Source organism: Stegostoma tigrinum, chromosome 34 (assembly GCF_030684315.1).
Source record: "Stegostoma tigrinum isolate sSteTig4 chromosome 34, sSteTig4.hap1, whole genome shotgun sequence".
NCBI lineage: Eukaryota > Metazoa > Chordata > Chondrichthyes > Orectolobiformes > Stegostomatidae > Stegostoma > Stegostoma tigrinum.
Genome location: NC_081387.1, coordinates 20,000,222 through 20,022,874, shown reverse-complemented (window position 1 = coordinate 20,022,874; position 22,653 = coordinate 20,000,222). Strand labels below are relative to the sequence as shown.

At 43.2% G+C, this 22,653-nt stretch overlaps 1 protein-coding gene across 11 annotated transcripts in view; it reads left to right on the top strand.

Moving 5' to 3' along the window:
• Positions 1–22,653, top strand: part of LOC125446654 (protein PRRC2C-like) — a 125,967-nt gene that overhangs the window by 29,257 nt on the left and 74,057 nt on the right. For 10 of the 11 annotated variants that reach the window (XM_048520389.2, XM_048520388.2, XM_048520384.2 and 7 more), the window contains exon 2: positions 20,529–20,704. In XM_048520389.2, the coding sequence (XP_048376346.1) occupies positions 20,590–20,704 (115 nt within the window). In that variant the 5' untranslated portion in view covers positions 20,529–20,589. The remainder of the gene's footprint in view (positions 1–20,528; positions 20,705–22,653) is intronic. The other variant, XM_048520381.2, reaches the window with a different exon arrangement.

Genomic DNA, 22,653 nt, shown 5'->3' with positions numbered 1-22,653 from the left:
GGTGAAAGACGTGGGGTTAGAGCCAGTGAAAGTGAATGTAGGTGTGGAGTTAGGGAGGGGATACGTCAGTCCAGGGAAGACGGACAGGTTGGGTGGGGGGGGTTGCAGGGTGAGGTTAGTGGGTAGGGGATTGAGGTGGGAGGAATGGTTAGGGAGGCAGGGACTAGCTGGGCTGCTTTTGGCATGTGGTCTGGGGAGGGCAGATTTTGAAGCTTGTGAAGTCCACATTGATACCTTTTGGGCTGCAGGGTTCCCAAGCAAAAGATGCAGGAACAGCATCTCATATTTCACGTGGCGTCATGGCAATGCAGGAGGCCCAGGATGAACATGTCATTCGAGGAGGGGGTGGGGATTTGAAATAGTTCATGACTGAAAGGTGTAGTTGTTTGTTGTTTGTTGTTCCGCAGAGCGGCCCCCGAGCCTCTGCTTGGTTTCCCCGATTGTAGAGGAGGCCACAACGGGAACAGCGGATACAGTATATCACATTAACAGATGTGCAGGTGAACATCTGTTTGTGAAAAGTCTTCCTACAGCCTGGCATGGGGGTGTGGGGGGAGGTGTTGGGGCAGTTGTAGCACTTGCTTCAGTTGCAGAAAAAGTGCCGGGTGGATGGGAGTGTGGATCGACATAAGGGTGGGGAGGGGAAAAATGTCCTTGGTAGTGGGGTCAGATTGCAGGTGGCAGAAATGTCAGAGGATGATGCATTGGGCTTGGAGGTTGGTGGGGTGGTACGTGAGGACGAGGGGGATTCTGTTTGTTTATTATAGCGGGTGTGAGGGATGAGTTGTGGGAAATGCGGGAGACATGGTCAAGGGCATTTTCGATCACTGGAGGGCAAGTTGCAGTTTTTGAAAAAGAGAGGACATCTGGGATGAATGCCTCATCTCGGGAGCAGTTGCGGCGGAAGCCAAGGAATTGGGAATAGGGGATGGCCTTTTTACAGGAAGGTGGGTGAGAGGAGGCAACTCAACAGGCCTAGCAATGTCTGTGGAGAGAAGTCAGATAATGTTTCTGGTTGAATGACCCTCCCTCATTGTTCAGTACCTCCCTTTTCATAGTTGCCCCCTTATCGGCTATGCCTGAAATTAGGTTCCTGACCCTTTCCAATACTGTCTGTCTATTACTTGTTCTGGTAACTTTAATAACCGCTGATGAGACCTTCTCCCACATTTAGTTTAAAGCTCGTCTACAGCACAAATTATGCAATTCACCAGGACTGCTGTTTCAGCATGATTCTGGTGACCCCATCCTCCTGGCACAGCGCCCTCTTTCCCCAGCACTGCTGCCTATGTTTGCCCCCCACACCAATCTTTTGAGCCATGCAGTTACCTCTTAACCTTTTTGACCCTGTGCCAATTTACTTGTAGCTCAGGTAATGATCTGGAGATTATTACCCTGTTTTTTGTTCTTTCTAATTTAGCCCTTGTTGCTTCCTATGTATAATTGTTGGTACCTACATGGGCTGCAATGACTGAATCTTTCTGCTCCCATTCCAAGTTCCTCTGCAGCCCAGGTTAGATATATTGAACCTGCATACCAGGCAGCAGACACCAGCCTTTGGGATCCTGATCCAGGAACAGTCTAGTCCCTTGACTGTATTAACCTGATTACAGCTAACCCCCTCCCCAACTGGCTTTCTATACCACAGAGTGGTATAGTCAGCTTGCTCGTCCTTCTGGCAGCCCCCACTCTCATCCATATCAAGCCTTTGCAGGAAGCTCAAGACTTGGGGCTCCTTCAGCAGTACCTCCTGGTTACCTCTACCTGCCTTGCTTGTAGTCTCACCGTCCTGTCCCTGACTACTGAACAAATTCAAGGTAGTTCATCAAAGGTGGGTATGATTGCCTCCTGAAACACAGCTTTCAGGTAACTGTCTCCTCCCTGATGTAGTCTGCACTTCAAATACTGCGACACAGCTTGTTAACTCTGAGCTGGAGTTCCTCCAAAGAACCAGCATTAGCTATAGGTGTGATCACTACGAACTAAAATGGGATCCATTACCTCCCTGCGTCATCCAGTTACAACACCCTTGCCTGGCCCAATATCTGTTTTAATTGTTTGTTTTAAATATTTTTTTGTACTGGTCTTTTAGCTTGTAGCCTGTAAACTATTTGCCCTATTTATCTTTGATCTAAAAGTGATCTATAATCAAATTATTAGCTATCACCAACTTACAGTTTACCTATAATGTCACTCCTTTCTGCTGGCCCTGTTCCTGGGCTGCAGTTTAACCCATTTCTTCAATGTGCGAACTCTGATCCAAAAAAAACCCAACAAAGGCATCTCTTTCCCCCGGCTCCAAATTTCCCCAAACTCTGTACTCACTTGATCTGTGCTTCGCTCTGGATGTGACCATCTTCCTTACTGTGTGAAGCTTACCCCAGTGGAAACAAGCCTAGCTTGTCCAATCTTTCTCATAAGACAACCCATTCATTCTAGGTATCAGTTGAGTAAATCTTTTCTAAACCACTTATAACTCTTGAATGTGGAGACCAAAGCTACACTGTTTTCGACATATGACCTCACTAGTACTTCAAGAGGGTTCACATCAGCATTTCTATAAATCTGTAATTTAGTGCACTTGGTGGTTGTTTTGGTTTGAAGGATGCAACTTTGGCACTGAGCCCTAATCGACAGTAGGAGCAGTCTCTGCTGTCTGTTCAAGAAGATTGCAGCTGATTGTTGACCTGCATTCCCCATCCTTGATTTTGTTCACTCTGTCTTGAATTCCTTTCTGCTTTTGAAGAATTAGTGACACAGCCAATATTATACCCTTTGCATTGTTTTCAATTATAAACGCTATATTGTCAGGGAACTGTTTCAGTGAGTCTTGGGAGCTAAATATTTAATGTGATCATTGGAAGCTTACCACAATTCACCTGAATAGTGAATTATTAAAGGATGGCACTTCATGTACAGTGTACTAGACAGAAATAAGCAAGAGCATATTATCTGCAGTTTTCAGCTTAATCCTCTCTCTATTCACCCAGTAAGACATCCCAAAAGGCGTTTTCACCATTTAGGTCCCTGTTCTTAATGGGAATCTTAATTTTATTGATTCCTTTTGCTCTGTCCCATTAATGTTGTAATATTCAACTGCTGAATTTCCCCGTCAATGATTTCTGTCCACAACCTCCATATTTATTGGTACCCACAACGCTTTTTAACTTTCCACCTTTCGTTATTAAAAGTTTTGACACTAAGAGCAAATGATTGCTGAACTCTCAAGTTACAACTGTAATCTTTCTGTTCTGTACATCCCTCCAAACTGCTTGGCACTAAAATGGAGTCACTGGCAAAATCTAGCGTCAAAAGCAGTTGCACTCCTGGTGCTTTTTTCCACCCATGTTACATTTGAGGACCTGGCTTGACTGTTTTTAGTTAGCTGACTCAAGGGAGGTTATCGGTTTCATCATTGAGCCTATCCTGATTGGTACAGGTTAGTCAGTGTGGGCATCCCATATAGACAAAAGACTATTATTGTCAGATAATAAAATGTGAGCTGGATGAACACAGCAGGCCAAGCAGCATCTCAGGAGCGCTCCTGAGATGCTGCTTGGCCTGCTGTGTTCATCCAGCTTCACATTTTATTATCTTGGAATTCTCCAGCATCTGCAGTTCCCATTATCTCTGATACTATTATTGTCAGTTGGCTATGCATGTTCTCCGGTTGTTTAGGTTTGTCACCTTGACAAACCAGTTTGTGTTTGAAAGGTGGCCACTTGCCTGAAGCAGTGGAGTACTGCCAGAACAGCACCATAACTGCAGTGGATGAATGGGTCCCGAATCCACCTTGAGTGCTGGATCTGTGGCACTAATTTAAATGGTTACTAGCTTAATAGCATCCAAACAAGGCAGCACAGCTCTGAAACCCCTGTGACAATGAGTAAGGTGGCAGGCAGTTGAACTTGAACTTGTGATCAGTGATAACGGGAACTGCAGATGCTGGAGAATCCAAGATAACAAAGTGTGGAGCTGGAACTTGTATCCACTTTCTCAACACGTCCCTTGATTGTTTCAAAAATATGTTGATTTCAGTCTTGAATATGTCCAGTCCTTGAGTGTTCACTACTGTACAGCTGAGAGAATTCCAAACATTTGCAACCTTGTGTAGGAAAAATGTTCTTTTCTTTCCTTTTTTCCTCCGTCCCAAACGCTTGACCCTTCAATCTCCAACTAGGAAAATCAGCCTCTAACCATCTACCTAGACAAGCACTCTGTTATAAATGAATTATCAGCTATAAATAGATATTTCTGATGCCTGTTTGTCAGGTCGGTGGCTCCTCCATGTTACCGAGTTGCATCATCAACGAAAAATGTCTTTTTAAAAAAGCTCATGCCCAATGAGAAAGCTGTTAACAATAAATCATGTGGTGCACTAAATACAGCCAATGGCCTTATCCGTAATCTTGAAAATTGGCCTTTATAATTGCCATTTGTATTCACTGTAGTAATGAATATTAATTGAAATCTAGTCCTCATTAAAAGTAAAAGTAATCCAGAATTGGTTTCCTGTGGTGATTCCCTCAATGGGATATGGTTTACCTATTGTGAATAATTAATTATTCCAGAATGGCTGTGCTATTGGGAAATTAGGAGTGCTTCAGCATAGCATCTTCCATACAGGAGTTGACCTCGAAGATTTGCTTGACTGTTGAATTTTAAGCCATACATCAGTAGCTGAAAATGAATGTTATCAAAGCCATGAGGCAGCTGAGCTATAAGCTGGCATGAGGTCTAGGTACCTGCGTAGATGCTGAAGCTATGTTTTTAGCCTCTGATGTACTTGGGAAAGTTACTTCTCCTCACATTTGGGATCTTAAATAGGTTTTCCCTGGCGTTGAAGACAGATTTTCTCTCCTGGTTGGGCTGGAATGGAAGGAAAGTTTTATGTTAAAATCAAGTGTTGCAAAACTCTACAAAACAATTCTGGAAAACCTCAGCAGGTCTGGCAGCATCTGTGAAGTGAGAAACAGTCAATGTTTACAATCAATTTTGCTCTGGGACTGACTACTAAATTGATTTACCAATGATTGGTTGTAATCCCATGTGAAATGTGAATTTGGCCACAACACCAAAAAATTTACCTAGTTCACTAGTCTTCTTTATGGAAGATAACTTCCTACTGTTACTCAATCTAGTCTATACGTGATGCCAGCCTTACCATTAAAGCACTCAAATATTGCTTTGTGACATTGTTTTCTGCTATTAGTTCATTAGGCCTATGCGGGGATCAAAATTAAGAACGCATGGAGCTGTCTGTCACCTCAGGCAAGATTTAACTAATTGCCACAATGCCTAAATTATGTTGTATATTTTGTAAATGTTTTGACTGATCAGCTGTCTCAAGGATTTTCCTCTAATTTTGAAGCTATTTTTGAAATACTGAAACAGATGTGACTGTTTAAACCTGACAAAAATCACTTAAGACACTTACAATTGCACATGCTTAAGTTCACTGTCATTGTGATTCTGACAAATCTTACACTGCTCCCTGAACTGAGGACTTTATCCATAAACATGATCAGATTTGTAACTATACAAGGAGATCTCTGCACCTGCCTCCAGAGATCCACCTAAGAGTTCATTTCACTCTGGGTATAGAACAGAGAGCAGCCCTTCAGCGCATGATGTTGTGCCAAACCTTTTCCTTAAACCTAAAGTCTGTTGTCTAACCTCCACCGCTATCTTATAGTATAAGCTGTTAACAGCAATGCTGTTTCACCTCTGTTATAAGTTAACATTTGGGAAACTTTTGGCATATTATTGTGTCGTGATGGCTAGCTCTAGCAGTAAAGCACATTGACGTTGTATGTGCACAACTGGTAATTCCTGCAGAAATGCATCCTGTAGAGCAGGACACAAACCAGAGGCTGGCGCAGGTTATCTGCGTGTCCAAAAATCAAAGAATCCCTACAGTGTGGAAGTAGTTCATTTGCTCCATTTTTGAGTCCACATTGACCTTCTGAAGACCCCTATCCCGTCCCTGTAACTCTGCATTTCCCATCACTAATTCACCTAGCCTGCATATCCCCTGAACACAATGTGCACAATGTCATCACAAGTCTACCTAACTTGCATATCTTTGGTCTGTGGGAGGAAACTAGAGCACCCAAAAGAAACCCATGAAGACATGGGGAGAATGTGCAAATTCCACTTGATCCACAGAGGCTGGAATTTGAACCCAGGCCCCCTGGTGTTGAGGTAGCTGTATCGCTGAGCCACCGTGTTGCCATGACCTAACAACTCAAGGTCTTTTGAGAAGTGGACCTGAACAGATCTGTAGATACATTGACTTAAGGCCCTTTGGGGAAGGGAAAACTTTGCCTGGCTCGAACATACCTAAAAGTCAAGCTTTTTCGAGGGTCGTGAATGGACTTCATGTTTTTCAGTCAAATTTCACTGTTCATTGTGTACTCCTAAGTTTTTAAAAAAGAAATACTTTGTTCTACACCTCCTGTGCACATTATGCTGATGGGTACACTGCATACCCACTTCTTGGCAGTCTGACCCAGCAGTTAAAGAGGAGGGTGTTTACCTACTCATCAACATTTCTGATTTTGCCAGTGGTAGAAGTGCTTGCTTTGAAACAGACCAAAAGCCTAAAATTTATGCAAAATTTTCTGTCAACTGTCTTATAGGGCGAGTTGAAATCGGGCTCCGATTGGCAGTTAAACAACTCTTCTGCGGTAGGCAGAGAAGTTTGAAGATGGAGACACTCCTGACTATTGAATGTATCCTAAGAGGGAATATCTTTATAGCTGAAAAAACAGCTGGTCCCAAGGTTTTTGGATAAAGAATATCTGTATTTTTAGAGTTGGATCTGATGCTTGTTGTGAACTTCAGTGGTGAATGTACAACTTCAAGGAATATGAGAAGAAGCATGGCAACAAAATGTCTTTTCAATTCAGTGGGGAAGGAGACACTTCATAGATGTTGCCATCCAGTATGTTGCAGGGTGGGGATGGAGAAGAGGAAGAGAAGTGCAGCACAACACAAACAGGAGTAGGCCATTCAGTTCATTGAATTTTGATTTTGATTTTTTTCTTATTTTTTGGATTTCTAAAATTGTGGGATCCTGGCTGGGTCAGCATTTATTGCTCATCTCTAGCTGCCCTTGAGAAGGTGGTAAACAATCTTCTTGAACTGCAGTTCACGTGGTGTAGATTGACCCACATGTTGTTGAGGAGGGAATTCCAGGATTTTGACACATTAAAACTGAAGCAATGACAATTATAAAATCAAGGTATGAATGATTTGGAGGGAATATGCAGCTGGTGGTTTTCTCATACGTCTGCTTCTGTCTTTCTTGATGGGAATGGCCATCGACTTCAGGTGCTCCATAAGGATCTTTTTAAATTTTCTGCACTGTATCTTGTAGATAGGAACAGCAGTGCGCACTGAGTGGTGGTGGTGGTGAGAGTGGATGTTTATGCATGTGACTCCAATCAAGCTTTTTCCTGGATGGTGTCAAGTTTCTTGTAGTGTTAGAGCTGCATTCATCCAGGCAAGTGGGGAGTTTTCCATCACGTGGCTGACATGTGTTTTATAGATTGTGGGTGGAGTTTGAGGAGTCAGCTGAAGAGCGATAAACTGCAGGATCCCTAGCCTCTGACCTGTTTTTAAGAATCATGGCATTTATATGGCGAGTCTAATTGGGTGTTTGATCAATGATAAACCCGAGGCTATTGATGGTGGGGGACTCAGTGATAATGCCATTGAAATGTCAGAGGGTAGAGGTTAAAATTTCTCTCGATGGAAATGGTCATTGGCTGGCAATTGTGTGGTATGAATCATTCTTAACACTTGTCAGCCCAAAAGTGGCTACTATATAAGTCGTGCAGTATTTGATCGTGAACTGCTTCATTATCTGGGGATCACAAATAGTGCTGAACGTTGCACAGTAATTGGTGAATGTTCCCACTGCTGATCTATGTACCAGTTATGATGACTGCAACTAGAGGAGAGCCATGACTGATTTCCCATTTGTTGCAGTTTTGCTAGAATCCCCTGATGGCCACTTTTGAGTAGGACTTGATATCAAACGTTAGCCACTGTCTGTCTATGCTTGAATCAAGGCTGTATTGAAATCAGAGTGGAGTGGCCCTACCCAATGCAAACAACTAGGTGTCAACTGAGCAGGCACTGCTTGATAGTAAGTGGTGATACTTCCCATCACGTTACTGATAGTTGAAACTGGTCTGTAATTGATCTTTTTGGATCTGTCCTGCTTTTTGTGTACAAGCTGTGGCTGGACAATTTTCCCTCTATCAGATAGATGGAACAGCTATACTAGGGGTGTGACAAAATTTTTATCATGTTACTATAATGTTGTCAAAGTCTGTTGCCTTCCATAGAGTCACAGGACCTTTCTCCATGCTGTAGACCTCTTTTGGTCCATCAAGTCTGGCCACCTAAATATTCTAATCTCATTTTCCAGCACTTTACCCATATGTCTTGCCATTCCAAGTTTACACCTAAAATGCTACTAAAATGTTGAAGGCTTCTGCCCATACCACCCTTTTTCAGGCAGTGAGTTCCAAGATCCCACCATTTTCTGGGTGAAAAGCCCCACTCATTCCTTTGAAACCTCCTACCCTTTACCCCTTGCCATTGATCCCTCTGCCAAGAGGAAAAGTTCCTTCCTGTGCCCTATTTTAATGCCGTACATCTAATCATGTTCTGTCTCCTCATCCAGTGATAGACATCTACTGATTTCCTCTGCTCTAAAGAAATCAGTCCCAGTCTACCCAATCTCTCCATGACTATAAAACTCTTGTAATATCCAGTGCCTTCAGCCTTTCTTGATAGTCCATGGAGTGAATTGAATTAGCTGAACATTGACATGATACTAGAGGCCAAGTTGGGTCATCCTCTGAGCCTTTCCGGCTGAAGGCTTATTGTGAATGCTTCAGCCTATGCTGGGCTTCCCTAATGCTGAGGATGGGGATATCTGTGGATTCTCCTCCTCCAGTGAGTTGTTAAATTCTCCTCCAGCATTCACTAATTTAATGCAGTCATGGTTGAACAAACACTTCAAAACATTTTACCCACATTTATCACCAAAACCCTTGCTGCCACCAGTTTAAGTCCATGATTACTGTTTAGGCCAGAAATGCAAGCGAATGATCCGAGCTGCTTCACAGGTACCATTCTTCAGCTAATGCTGATGTTAAGCTCATTTTTTTGAGGGAATTGGATATGCCTCTGGTCCTCTAATATGTTGAAGACTTCAATGCCAGATATGGCTGCATTCCTAGCCACACTGTTCCAGTACAGTTACATCTCTGGCATCCACTCAGCAATATGTAAAATTGCCCAGAAATGTCCTGTACTTGGACCAACCAAGACAAATCTAATCAGGCCAATTATCACCTTCTCTTCATCGTTAAAGTGATGTGAGGGACCATTGTGTAATCCAGCACAATTTGCAATAACTTCTTCACCCATACCTGGTTTGTGTGCTGCAATGCCCTGACCTTAGAACTCCTGTTCACGGTGATCTTGTTTCAAACATGGGCAAAAGAGCTGAACTCCAAGGTGAGTGGAGAGTAACTATCTTTGATGTCATGGGCTAATTTGACTGAACGTGGTGTTGAGGACCCCTGGCAAAACTAGAGTCGGTGGAAATCTGAGAGAGTAGGTGAAAATCTCTCTGCTCGTTGGAGTCATGTAGCACAAGGTAAGATGGTTGTGGTGTTGGAGACCAATTATCCCAGCTCCAGGGCATCTGTAATTCCTCCTGCAGGGTCCTGGTCCAACCATGTTTTTAAGCTGTTTCACTAAAGTCAGATGTGGAAATATTTGATTGCATAATGTTCACTATTCACAACTTCTCAGGTACTGTAGCAGTCCATGAGCGAGTGCAGCAAGTCTTGGACAGTATCCATGTTTGGGCTGACAAGTGGCAAATACGATTGCCCAGACCTTCTGAGGTGTCAGTGACCATCTCCTGAATCCCCACAGCCTATCTAACATCTGCAAGGTGCAAGTCGAGAGTGTGATGGGATATAGTCTCTCCATTTTCCTGAGTAAATGCAGCTCCAGCAACAAGTTTAACATTATCCAACCTGCTTGATTGGTACTGTATCGAAAACAAAAGATTATCTCTACTGCCAGTGCTTAATTGTAGCATTGTATGCCATCTGCAAGATATACAACTGAAATTCACAAGGCATCTTGACAGTACAGTCCAAACCTGTGGCTATTATAGCCAAGAAGGATAGGGGTAGTAGATGTGTGGGGCACTACCTAGGAGTGCTTCCCGTTTTGAGGCACTTGCTGTTCTGCCTTGGAAGGACATCACCATTCGTTCAATGTTGCTGGGTTAAAATCCTGGGACTCCCTTCATAATGGTATTGTGGGTCTGTCATGAGTGAAAGTAAGTTTACTTTTTTTTGGGGGGGGGGTGCGGTGAGAAGGTGCCAGGGTTTTACTGGATATATATTTTTTCTGTGGCAGTGGGATTTGACTGAATATTTCAGAATTTTTAGAATTTACAAACTACTGCTTTGCATATATTAGAGATGGTTTATTGCAAACATTTTCTATTTTCATTTTATTTTTTCACCACAGCTGATCCTGAATGTGAAGACTTGTACTCACTGTTTCTCTCTGATATTTTGTATTGTACTGCTTTGGAATGCATTGGCCACAGTTGCTTAATAAACATACAATCCAATTCAATAAATGTTGAAATGAGAAAATTGACTGACTACTGTCAGTGAGTTGCCTGCTGTTTATCAATTCAGTGCCATTGTACATCAAATGTTTACTCAGAAACACTGGAAGTCAGCTGTAGCTAAATATTTTTGAAAATCAACATCCCTGATAGTGCATAGCTTCCATAGCACTAAACTGACTGAAACATCCAGAATCTACCTTTGCTATTTAAATAGTCAACTCTGCTGTGCTACTTTATTTTTTGAAGACGAGGAATCAAAAGATGTTCAACCCTCTTTTTGGTGGGGGAGGTAGGGGGTGGTGGAAAATCTCCCTGACCCAATGTCAGAAGTAGGTGACCTCATTTTTAATGTAATCTCTAGTTCTAGACTTGCCAGCAAAAGAGCTTGTACTCTAAGTGCACCCTGTCATGACTTTCAGGATCCTTTCAATTTGAACAAAACCACGTCCTATTGTACTAAACTCTAGCAGGTCAAGCCAAGTCCCACAGACATTGCCTCATGAGGCAACCTGCCAATTCCAGGTATTAATCTCCTAAATTTTTCTCTGAACTGCTTCCAACACTTAACAATGCTACTCAAATCTTAAACACTTAAAGTCCTCAATGCCAATACCCTGAAATTCTAATTTGCTTGAGGTCCATTCTTCCTCCCTCCCTTCCATTTTCTAACTTGCAGCAGTTTCTGGGTTGTTACGTTTGCTTTTATAGAATCATAAAATCCATACAGAATAGAAACAAGCCATTCTGTTGATCAAGTCGCACCACCCCTCTGATGAGCATCTCATTCGAATCCACTTCACTACCCTGTACCTGCAGCTCTGCATGGCTAATCGACTTGGCCTGCACATCCCTGGACACTATGGGGCAATTTAGTGTGGCTAATCAATTTAACTTGAATATCTTTTGGACTGTGGGAAGAAACCAGAGCACCTGGAGGAAAACCACGCAGGTATGCAGATAATATACAATCTGCGTACAGACAGTCAGTCATTAGAGATGTGCAGCATGGAAACAAGCCCTTTGGTCTACCTTGTCCATGCTGATCAAATACTAAATAAATCTAGTCCCATTTGCTGGAGTTTGGCCCATATCCCCCTTAACCCTTCCTATTCATGTACCCATCCAGATGCATTTTAAATATTGTTATTATATCAGCTTCCATCACTTGCTGTGGCAACTCATGCCACCCTCTGCATGGGATGGTTGCCCTTTTAGATTTTTTTTATTTTCAAAATCTTTCCCCTGTTGCCTTCAACTTGTGCCCTCTAATTTTGGACTTGCCCACCCTGAGAAAAGACCTTGTCTATTTACCCTATCCATGCCCTGCATGATTTTATAAACCTCTATAAGGTCACCCCTCAGCCTCCCATACTCTAGGGAAATTAGCCCTAGTCTTTTTCAGCCTCTCCCTATAGTTCAGACCCTCCAGCCTTAGCAACATCCTTGTCCATCTTTTCTGAGCCCTTTTCAAGTTTCACAATATCCTTCTTGTCTTTCAGGGAGACCGGTATTCCAATAGTGTCCTTTACAGCCACAACATAACTTCCCAACTCCTATACTCAGTGCACTGACCGACAAAAACAAACATAACACACCAAACGTTGCCTTCGTTATCCTGTATATCTGCAATTCCATTTCAAGGAACTATGAACCGGCAGCCCAAGGTCTCTTTGTTCATAATGCTCCCCAGGACCTTACCATTAAGTATATAATTACTACCTTAATTTGCCTTTCCAACACGCAGCACCTCATATTGATCTAAATTAAACTTTGTCTGCTACTCGTTGGTCCCCCTGGTCAAGGACCCGTTGTATCTTGAGCTAACCTGCTTCGCTGTCCACTACACCACCTGTTTCGGTGTCATCTGCAAACATATTAACCATGGTAAGTCCTCTGGTTCATGTCCGAATTATTTATGTGAATGATGAAAAGCAGTGGACCCAGCACCAATCCATGTCTGAAAAGCAACACTCCACCACCCTTTGTCTTCTATCTTTGAGCCAGTTCCGTATCCAAATGGCTAGTTCTCCCTGTATTCCATATGATCTAACCTTGCTAACCAGTCTAACATGAGAAACCTTGTCGAACGCCTTACTGAAGTCAACTGCTCTGCTCTCATCAATCCTTTTCGTTACTACTCAAAACTCAAGTTCATGAGCGACCATTTCTCATGCACGCAGCCATGTTGACTATCCCTAATCAGTCCTAGCCTTTCCAGACATACACATCCTGCCCCTCCAACAGCTTGCCCACCACTGATGTCAGACTCTCAAGTCTGTAGTTCACTGGCCATTCTTTACCACCTATATTTAAATAGTGGCACCACATTAGCCACCCTCCAGTTTTCTACATCTTGTGGCTGTCAGTGATATAAATGTTTCAGCAAGGGACCCAGTAATCATTCTCCGAGCTTCCCAGAGCTCTAGGGTGCACCTGCTCAGGTACTGCGGATTTATCCACCTTTCAGCTGCCCGGAACCACCTGTAATTTGGGCATTTTTCAAGATGTCGATAATTATTTCCCCATGTTCTCTATCTTCCACATCCTTCTCTGCAGTAAACACTGATTCAAAATACTCTTCTTATATCTCCCATCTCCTGCCATTCCACACAGGTTGCCTTGCTGATCTTTAAGGGGATTTATTCTCTCCCTTGTTGCAATTTTGTCATTTAATGTATTTTGTAGAATCCCTTTTGGATTCTCCGTAACCCTATTTGCCAAAGCTATTTCATCCCTTTTTTTGTGCTGTCCAACAGTTGCCACAGGGTGGAATCAAACCTGGCACCTTGGCCCTGTGAGGCACCAGTGCTAACCATTGAGCCACCATGCTGCACCATTGTCTTTTAAAGACTCTGAAAATAACTGTCTGCTTCATCTGTCACTATTTTTATTTTCCCGTATTAACTCCCCAGGCTCATTTCTATTGGAGCAGTGCTCTCTTTAACTGTCTCCAAAAATATTTATAAAAACACTGTCTTTAAATGTTTGGTTAGCTTTTTCTAGTGCTTTTACAGGGGACATGATGGTCTAGTGGTATTATCACTAGACTTTTCTGACCCAGAGACCCAGGTAATGTTGTGGGCACTGGAATTTGAATCCCCTCCAGAGTCGATGGTGAAACTTTAATCCAATGAAATAATCTTGAATTGATGAGAATGATGGTAATGAGTCCATAGTTGGTTGATAGGGAAAACCCATCTGGTTCACTAAGTCCTTCAGGAAAGAAATTTACCATCTTTACCTGGTCTGGCCTAATGCGACTCCAAATCCACAACAATGTGGCTGACTCTTTGACAGCCATCTGGGCAATTAGGGATGGGTAACAAATATTGGCCTAGCCAGCAAAACACACACGCCATGGATGAATAATTTTTTTTTTGTCTTTTAATAAACCCTTTTAGAACAGCTTAAGTCGTTCAATAAGAATGACTAAACTACGAATGTTCTGTCTAAACCTCTGACCTGCTACCCAACTTTGTAAAATGTTTTTTCCTTGTAATTTGATCCTGTCACTTTAAGTAAGTGTAGCACACGCATGATACAGTGGCTTGGTTGTTAGCACTGCTGCCGAGCACTGCCTTTGGGTCACTATGTCTATGTGGAGTTTGGACATTGCCCTGGTGTATGTATAGGTTTCTGCTGGGTGCTCAGATTGTCCTCCCACAGTCCAAAGATGGGTAGGTTTAGGTGGATTGGCCAGCTAAATTGCCCATTGGAAATGGGTGATGGGGGTAAAATGGAGGAGGCCGTGGGTGGGGTGCTGTTTGGAGGGTCAGTACAGACTTGTTGGGGCAAGTGGTCTCACTCTGCTTTGTTCTATGATTTAGTTAATCATAGATGGTAGATCCTTCCCTCCTCCTTTTTATGGGAATGTACCTCTTGTGAAATATCCTGGGAGAGTGTGCCTTGTCCCTCTATTGACCTGTCTCTCTCCAGTAATTTGCCTGTTCACATTAAACTCGAAAGCGACAATGTTGTCGAGAATACTGAGGTACAGGCTACCAGACTAGGTGGGATTGAGGCTCACAAGGAAGAGGTATTAGAAATCCTGCAGAGGGGGAAGATAAGTCCCCTGGGCCGGATGGGATTTGTCCTTGGATCCTCTGTGAAGCCAGGGAGGAGGTGGCCGAGCCTTTGGCATTGATCTTTAACTTGTCATTGTCTACAGGAATAGTGCCAGATGACTGGAGGATAGCAAATGTGGTACCCCTGTTCAAGAAGAGGAGTAGGGACAACCCTGGTAATTATAGACCAGTGAGCCTTACCTCAGTTGTTGGTAAAGTGTTGGAAAAGCTTATCAGGGATAGGATTTGTAATCATCTAGAAAAGAATAAATTGATTAGGGATAGTCAGCACGTTTTTGTGAAGGGTAGGTCGTGCCTCACAAACCTTATTGATGACTTTGAGAAAGTGACCAAACAGGTAGATGAGAGTAAACCGGTTGATGTGGTGTATATGGATTTCAGCAAGGCGTTCGATAAGGTTCCCCACTATAGGCTATTGTACAAAATGCAGAGGAATGGAATTGTGGGAGATATAGCAGTTTGGATCGGAAATTGGTTTGCTGAAAGTAGACAGAGGGTGGTAGTTGATGGGAAACACTCATCCTGGAGACCAGTTACTAGTGGTGTACCGCAAGGGTCGGTGTTGGGTCCGCTGCTGTTTGTCATTTTTATAAATGACCTGGATGAGGGCGTAGAAGGATGGGTTAGTAAATTTGCAGACAACACTAAGGTTGGTGGAGTTGTCGATAGTGAAGGATGCTGTAGGTTGCAGAGAGACATAGATAAGCTGCAGAACTGGGCTGAGAGGTGGCAAATGGAGTTTAATGCAGACAAGTGTGAGGTGATGCACTTTGGTAGGAGTAACCAGAAGGCAAAGTACAGGGCTAATGATAAGATTCTTAGTAGTGTAGATGAGCGGAGAGATCTCGGTGTCCATGTACACAGATCCTTGAAAGTTGCCACCCAGGTTGACAGGGCTGTTAAAAAGGCATAGTGTTTTAGCTTTTATTAATACAGGGATCGAGTTCCGGAACCAAGAGGTTATGGTGAAGCTGTACAAAACTCTGGTGCGGCCGCACTTGGAGTATTGTGTACAGTTCTGGTCACCGCATTATAAGAAGGATGTGGAAGCTTTGGAAAGGGTGCAGAGGAGATTTACTAGGATGTTGCCTGATATGGAGGGAAGATCTTATGAGGGAAGGCTGAGGGACTTGAGGCTGTTTTCATTAGAGAGAAGAAGGTTGAGAGGTGACTTAATTGAAACATATAAAATAATCAGAGGGTTAGATAGGGTGGATAGGGAGAGCCTTTTTCCTAGGATGGTGACGGCGAGCACGAGGGGGTATAGCTTCAAATTGAAGGGTGAAAGATATAGGACAGATGTCAGAGGTAGTTTCTTTACTCTGAGTAATAAGGGAATGGAACGCTTTGCCTGCAACGGTGGTAGATTTGCCAACTTTAAGTACACTTAAGTCGTCATTGGACAAGCGTATGGACATACATGGAATAGTGTCGGTTAGATGGGCTTGAGATCGGTATGACAGGTCGGCACAACATCGAGGGATGAAGGGCCTGTACTGTGCTGTAATGTTCTATGTTTCTTTTCATTCGTAATCAGAATTACTTTCACCGAAGTTTAAAACACTACCTGAATCCCCTCTTCCCTCCCTCAAACTGAAATTCAGTCGTGATCTGATACTGGACCATAAAATTTTAACTCTCAGGAAGGATTATATATCACTTGTAGTTTTACTTGGATTGAGGATGCTGTGTAGAGATTTGGTTTAAGGTGCACAAGTTTCAGCAGGCCAAGATGGAGTGGATGGGGAAAAATCTAAATCTCTTTGGAGTAGGAGTGGCAATGATTTGTAAAGGGAGTAGGGGAGAGATGAGGAAAAAGTGAGTTAGAGCACTGGGGTTCTGTTTGTTTGAAAGGGGTTTCAGCCTACACTACCAAAATTTATTTAAAAGGTGTTTGGGTAGGCATCCTGACTCTCAGCTCTTTGGAAGTGAGCCATGTGCTTCAAAGATGGGATTCCCTGAATGTTCTTGAGTTTTGTTTTCAGGATGCAGAAATGATAGACAGATTATTTATTTACCTTTTGGCTTTTCTCTATGCTGCAAATATTTCTGCAATTTCCAGTGTGAGGAAAAGGACACCATGTGGTTATGTGAACTGCTCCTTCTAAGGGCCAGCAGGGACGTGATTCAGTTGACTGCCATCATACTGTAAGGAAACTATGATTTGCAGTTAGCAATCATTTAATAGCTCACGAAGGCTGTACTAATTTGATTAAAGAGTAATCGTAATGGCAGAAGAAAACTTCAGCATTAGAACCTGCATTCTTAGCAGAGAAAAAAGATTAACTTTAGTAAATCATGGTTATTTCCTCTGAAATATGGGGTATAAATAGAAAATAGGCACAGGGTAAGATTTCAACCTCTTTTGATATGATAGCTGATCATCCAACTCATTATCCTATTCCTGTTGATCCCTCTAGCCCAATGAACTATATCTAATTCTTCCTTGAAACCATTCAGTTTTTGGTTGCAAACATTTCCCGTGGCAGAGAATTCCATAGACCTCACTACTGAGGTGGAGAAATTTATTCATTTCAGGCCTAAATGGCCTACAGTGTATTCTTAGACTGTGATCCTTTGTTCTGCTACAATATCATTGTGAAGGAATCCAACATGATTAGCAGCAAATTAACCATTTTTGCAAGCAATTTGCATAGATAAGATCTAGTAAATTGCCCAGAAGTATGAGGATTGCAGGATGGATGTCACCAGGACCCCAAGAGAGCCCCCTGCTTTTTGGTATAATGCAATGTTCTATCATATACACATAAGGAACATTAGAATCTTTAAAGCACAGAAGGAGGCAGTCAACTTGACATGTGCATACTGCTCTTTTGAAGTCTTTGCCTAGACTATTACCTGTGTATTTGAAATAATGTTTTGCCTATCTCTTATTCATGGTGTCACTTAATTTACCATCAGAAAGATATGACCAGCAGTAGTGGCAGTGATGCTAACCTGTGTCAGGTACTGCAGTCTCTTGGGTTAGCAATGGGACTCCATGAGCATTTGTATATGCTGTTAGAGAGCTTACTTACTTACATTGCTAGATAATAAAATGTGAGGCTGGACGAACACAGCAGGCCAAGCAGCATCTCAGGAGCACAAAAGCTGACGTTTCGGGCCTAGACCCTTCATCAGAGGGGGGTCTAGGCCCGAAACGTCAGCTTTTGTGCTCCTGAGATGCTGCTTGGCCTGCTGTGTTCGTCCAGCCTCACATTTTATTATCTTGGAATCTTCAGCATCTGCAGTTCCCATCATCTCTGTTACTTACATTGCTGACTGCTTCATTATCTACCATTTCTTCATTTTGGTCTACTTTTGTGGTACTGTTTTATCTCTGTTCCACACTTATTCTCTCTCAAGAATTAATGGTGCTTGATCCCTCAGCTTGTCAATACCTCACCTGCCTCAAAGGCTTTGTTCCACTTCACTTTTGCTGGTGCAGGCATTGCCCTTGTTTATAGGCCCGAGTTCAGCTTTCATGTGTGTGCCAGCAACTTCCAGCTTTATCCATTTTCCCAGCATCAAGCTGCATGTAAAACATTACAGTGCAGTACAGGCCCTTCGGCCCTCGATGCGCCACTAACCTGTGAAACCAATCTGAAGTCCATCTAACCTACACTATTTTATATGACTGTAAGTCTCCCTCACGTCCTTCTTCGCCCTTATAATTTTATATTAAAAAAATTAGGGCTTCTCCTTATCACCATTACTGATTTAACTCCGCAATAAATTAGATCTTTACCCCAAATAATAAAATTTCGTATTGTTGCATTTCCTAATTTCCAGCATAGGCAATGCCTTCCTTGGGCTCATCAAGCTGTTACTGACTGCCTCTCTCGGGATTTTCCTGTCCCTCCAGGTGCTGCCAACCACCTGCCTTGAAAGTTCTCCATTCACTTGCTCCGTTAGCGGTTACTGACTTCTAGTCTCATTGTGCTCTGCTTACTTGATCCTCCTTTGGTAATGGCCGCTAAACTTCAACTGCCTACGAGTCCCTGAAATCCTAATGTAAAATTATGCAGTGTCGAATTCCATGGTCACCTTGGGCATACCAAATATTTGCACAGTCAGTGTAGCGTCCGAGGCAAAGAAATTGAAGACTATCCATGCATTAAGAATTGAAGCCAGAAAATGATCAAAAGCAGCAGCCAGGTGAGTGGACTGTTTTTGAAAATTAGAACCTCAGCATGACCCCCTGCCTGATCAATGTTACCACAACAATGATCAGTGATGATGTGCACATGACTGCCTTTACCAGCAAAGAAGATTTGAACAATACAGAGGTTCCCATAACCAAACTGAAAGACCAGAAAATTCAGTGTTACATCTGTGTAAAGGGGACTACCGGAGGTCTTGTGCCCTTGGACCATGCAGAATGGATTAGCTGAGCAGCTTGGACTTACCACTCCTGACCAGGACCCAAACCAGTCCAGCTAGCTCAGATCAAGTCAGAAGTATGCCTCCCCCGTTGGGTCAGTCCATTTGGCAGCCAGGCATGGAAGATTATTTTAGCAACTAAGACTCCTTGGGTCCAGCCTGAAGGCTTACATAGGCAAGGATTTGAACGTGGCTGCTCAGAATAATGCACTGTAGGGATTCTTCATTCTGCTGAAATGTCTAATTGTACATCCTTACATGGTTTTCTTCTTGTGTACTGTCATTGAAAATTCTGGAATACTTTGCATGCATAGTAAAGGATGTAGAGACTGTCTGACTCTGCAAGGCATTTAGAGTGTCTGGTGAACAAATGATGCTGGCTTCTTCCCTTTCCATAGGGGACGTAGAGTTGGCTAAAGCTACTATTGAGAGAAAATCTATACTATTTACTGTGTCAATTTTCTTTTGGTTATTAGAAATTAGATTTGTTTGAAATTCTGTAAACTACAAGTAGAATTGTCTGAAAGATGGTAAGAACTGCCCGTGCTGGAGTAAGAGATCAGTGTGGAGTTGGAGGAACACAGCAGGCCAGGCAGCATCAGAGGATCAAAAAAGCTGACGTTTCATATTGGGACCATTTCTGAAGAAGGGTCCTGACCTGAAATGTCAGCCTTCCTGCTCCTTTGCCTGGCCTGCTAAGTAGAATCACCTGTCTTTTTCTTACTTCCATCTGTTCCTGTGTTTATTTCTAATTTAATTTGTCTGAGTTGCTGCCTCTGTCAGCATTTCTTGTGTATTCTTCAGTGATCAGAAGGTTGTTACAAATTGGCCAAATTATTCTGGTCATATTTCAGCTAAATGAAGTCCGGATGATTTTGGTTTCTTTCCCTAAAGGACATTAGTGAACCAAATGTATTTTTTTTTTAAAACAGTTGATAGTCTTGTGAGTCATACTTAGGCTTGATTTTTACTTATTCCCGTTTTTTTTTTAAAAACTAAATTCAAATTTAAACCATGTGTCTGGGATTCTTGTACCTTTCCAAAACCTTTGGCTAAGGTCTTTTGGATTACTCGTCTACTGACAAAAATACCAGTTAATCCACTGTTTACCCTCTACGTCCTCGCAGGTCCCTTGTGCCCAAGAATTGCTGATCATCACTTGTTACAATACAAACTTAATGCTTCTGTCAAAGATACCTGACATAGTCTATTTCTAGTGGAGGGCATAGGAAGACAATTTCAAATTGACCAAACACCAAAATCATGCTTGCACTAAGCACTGAACTATTGCTATGTTTTAATGAAATACATTGACAAAGACACCATATTCAGATATGCTGGTGAGAGATTATTTATGAACTTTCCTTCTCCTTTAGAAGGAGGCACATTTCAAGGGGTGCCTAAAGGAACCACCGTACTCAATGACCTTCCAGCGAGATGTCAGATCGTTTGGGGCAAACTGCAAAGGGAAAGGATGGAAAAACCAAGTACGCGTCACTCAATTTGTTTGATACTTATAAAGGAAAGTCCTTAGAAACCCAGAAACCCACAGGTAAACCACTGATTTTAATATTATGATTAAATCATTTAAGAACTTTGTTCTTTACCCTCTTCAGTGCTCATGTTTACTTTAGGCACAGATCTAATCATGCTCCTAGTTAATACAGTTTTGTTATTACATGCATTTCAGATGCAAATATTATACTCTTGGAAAATAGCATTTTAAACTACTACATTCCTGAAGCTACAGCCGCCTTAAGTATATTGCACCAGAACCAAATCCTGATGCCGTCAAAACTTTTTTTATGTTTCTAAAAACATTGCTAAAGGAGAATAAAATTTGAAAGGATTTTGTCTTGCACTCATCAGAACTAAAACGTACGGTACGGACTGGTAAAAGAGGCCCAGTTTTATGGAGAATGAGAAGAGTGTATTGATTTGGGATAATGGGAACTGCAGATGCTGGACAATCCGAGATAACACAGCAGGCCATGCAGCATCTTAAGAGCACAACAGCTGATGTTTCGGGCCTAGACCCTTCATCAGAAAAGGGGGAGGGGAAAAGGGTTCTGAAATAAATGGGGAGAGAGGGGGAGGCGGATTGAAGATGGATAGATGAGAAGATAGGTGGAGAGGAGACACACAAGTTAAAGGGGCAGGGATGGAGCCTGTAGAGGTGAGTGTAGGGAGGGGATAGGTCAGTCCAGGAAGGATGGACCGATCAAGGGGGCGGGATGAGGTTAGTAGATAGGAAATGGAGGTGCGGCTTTAAATAGGAGGGGGGGGGGGGGATAGGTGAAAGGAAGAACAGGTTAGGGAGGTGGGGACGAGCTGGGTTAGTTTGGGGATGCCCTGCGGGGAGGGGAGATTTTGAAGCTTGTGAAATCCACATTGATACTATTAGGCTGCAGGGTTCCCAAGCGGAATAGGAGTTGCTGTTCCTGCAACCTTCAGGTGGCATCGTTGTGGCACTGCAGGAGGCCCATGATGGACACGTCGTCTGAGGAAGGGGAGGGGAGTTGAAATAGTTTGCGACTGGGAGGTACAGTTGTTTATTGCGAACCGAGCATAGGTGTTCTGCACAGCAGTCCCCAAGCCTCCATTTGGTTTTCCCGATTTTGTAGAGGAAGTCACAACGGGTACAGCGGATGCAGTATACCGCATTGGCAGGTGTGCAGGTGAACATCTGATTGTGGAACATCTTCTTGGGGCCTGGGATGGGGGTGAGGGAGGAGGTGTGGGGGCAAGTGTAGCACTTCCTGTGGTTGGAGGGGAAGGTGTCAGGTGTGGTGGGGTTGGAGGGGAGTGTGGAGTAGACAAGGGAGTCCCAGAGACAGTGATTTCTCTGGAAAGCAGACAAGGGTGGGGATGGAAAAATGTCTTTAGTGGAAGTGTCGGAGGATGATGCATTGTATGCAGAGGTTGATGGGGTGGTATGTGAGGACGAGGGGGATTCTCCTTTGGCGGTTATTGCGGGGGTGGGGTGTGAGGGATGAGTTGTGGGAAATGCAGGAGACATGGTCAAGGACATTCTCAACCACTGCAGGGGGGGATGTTGCAGTCCTTGAGGAACGAGTACGTCTGGGATGTACGGGAGTAGAATGTCTCATCCTGGGAGCAGATGCGGCATAGGCGAAAGAATTGGGAATGAGGATCGAATTTTTGCAGGAAGGTGGGTGGGAAGAGGTGTATCCTAGGTATTTGTGGGAGTTGGTGGGCTCGAAATGGATATTGGTTTCTAGGTGGTTGCCTGATATGGAGACAGAAGTCCAGGAAGGTGAGGGATGTATTGGAGATGGCCCAGGTGAACTTGAGGTTGGGGTGGAAGGTGTTGGTGAAGTGGATGAACTGTTCGAGCTCCTCTTGGGAGCACGAGGCGGCGTTGATACAGTCATCGATGTAACGAAGGAAGAGGTGGGGTTTAGGACCAGTGTAGGTACGCAAGAGGGACTGTTCCACATAACCTACAAAGAGGCAGGTATAGCTTGGGCCCATGCAGGT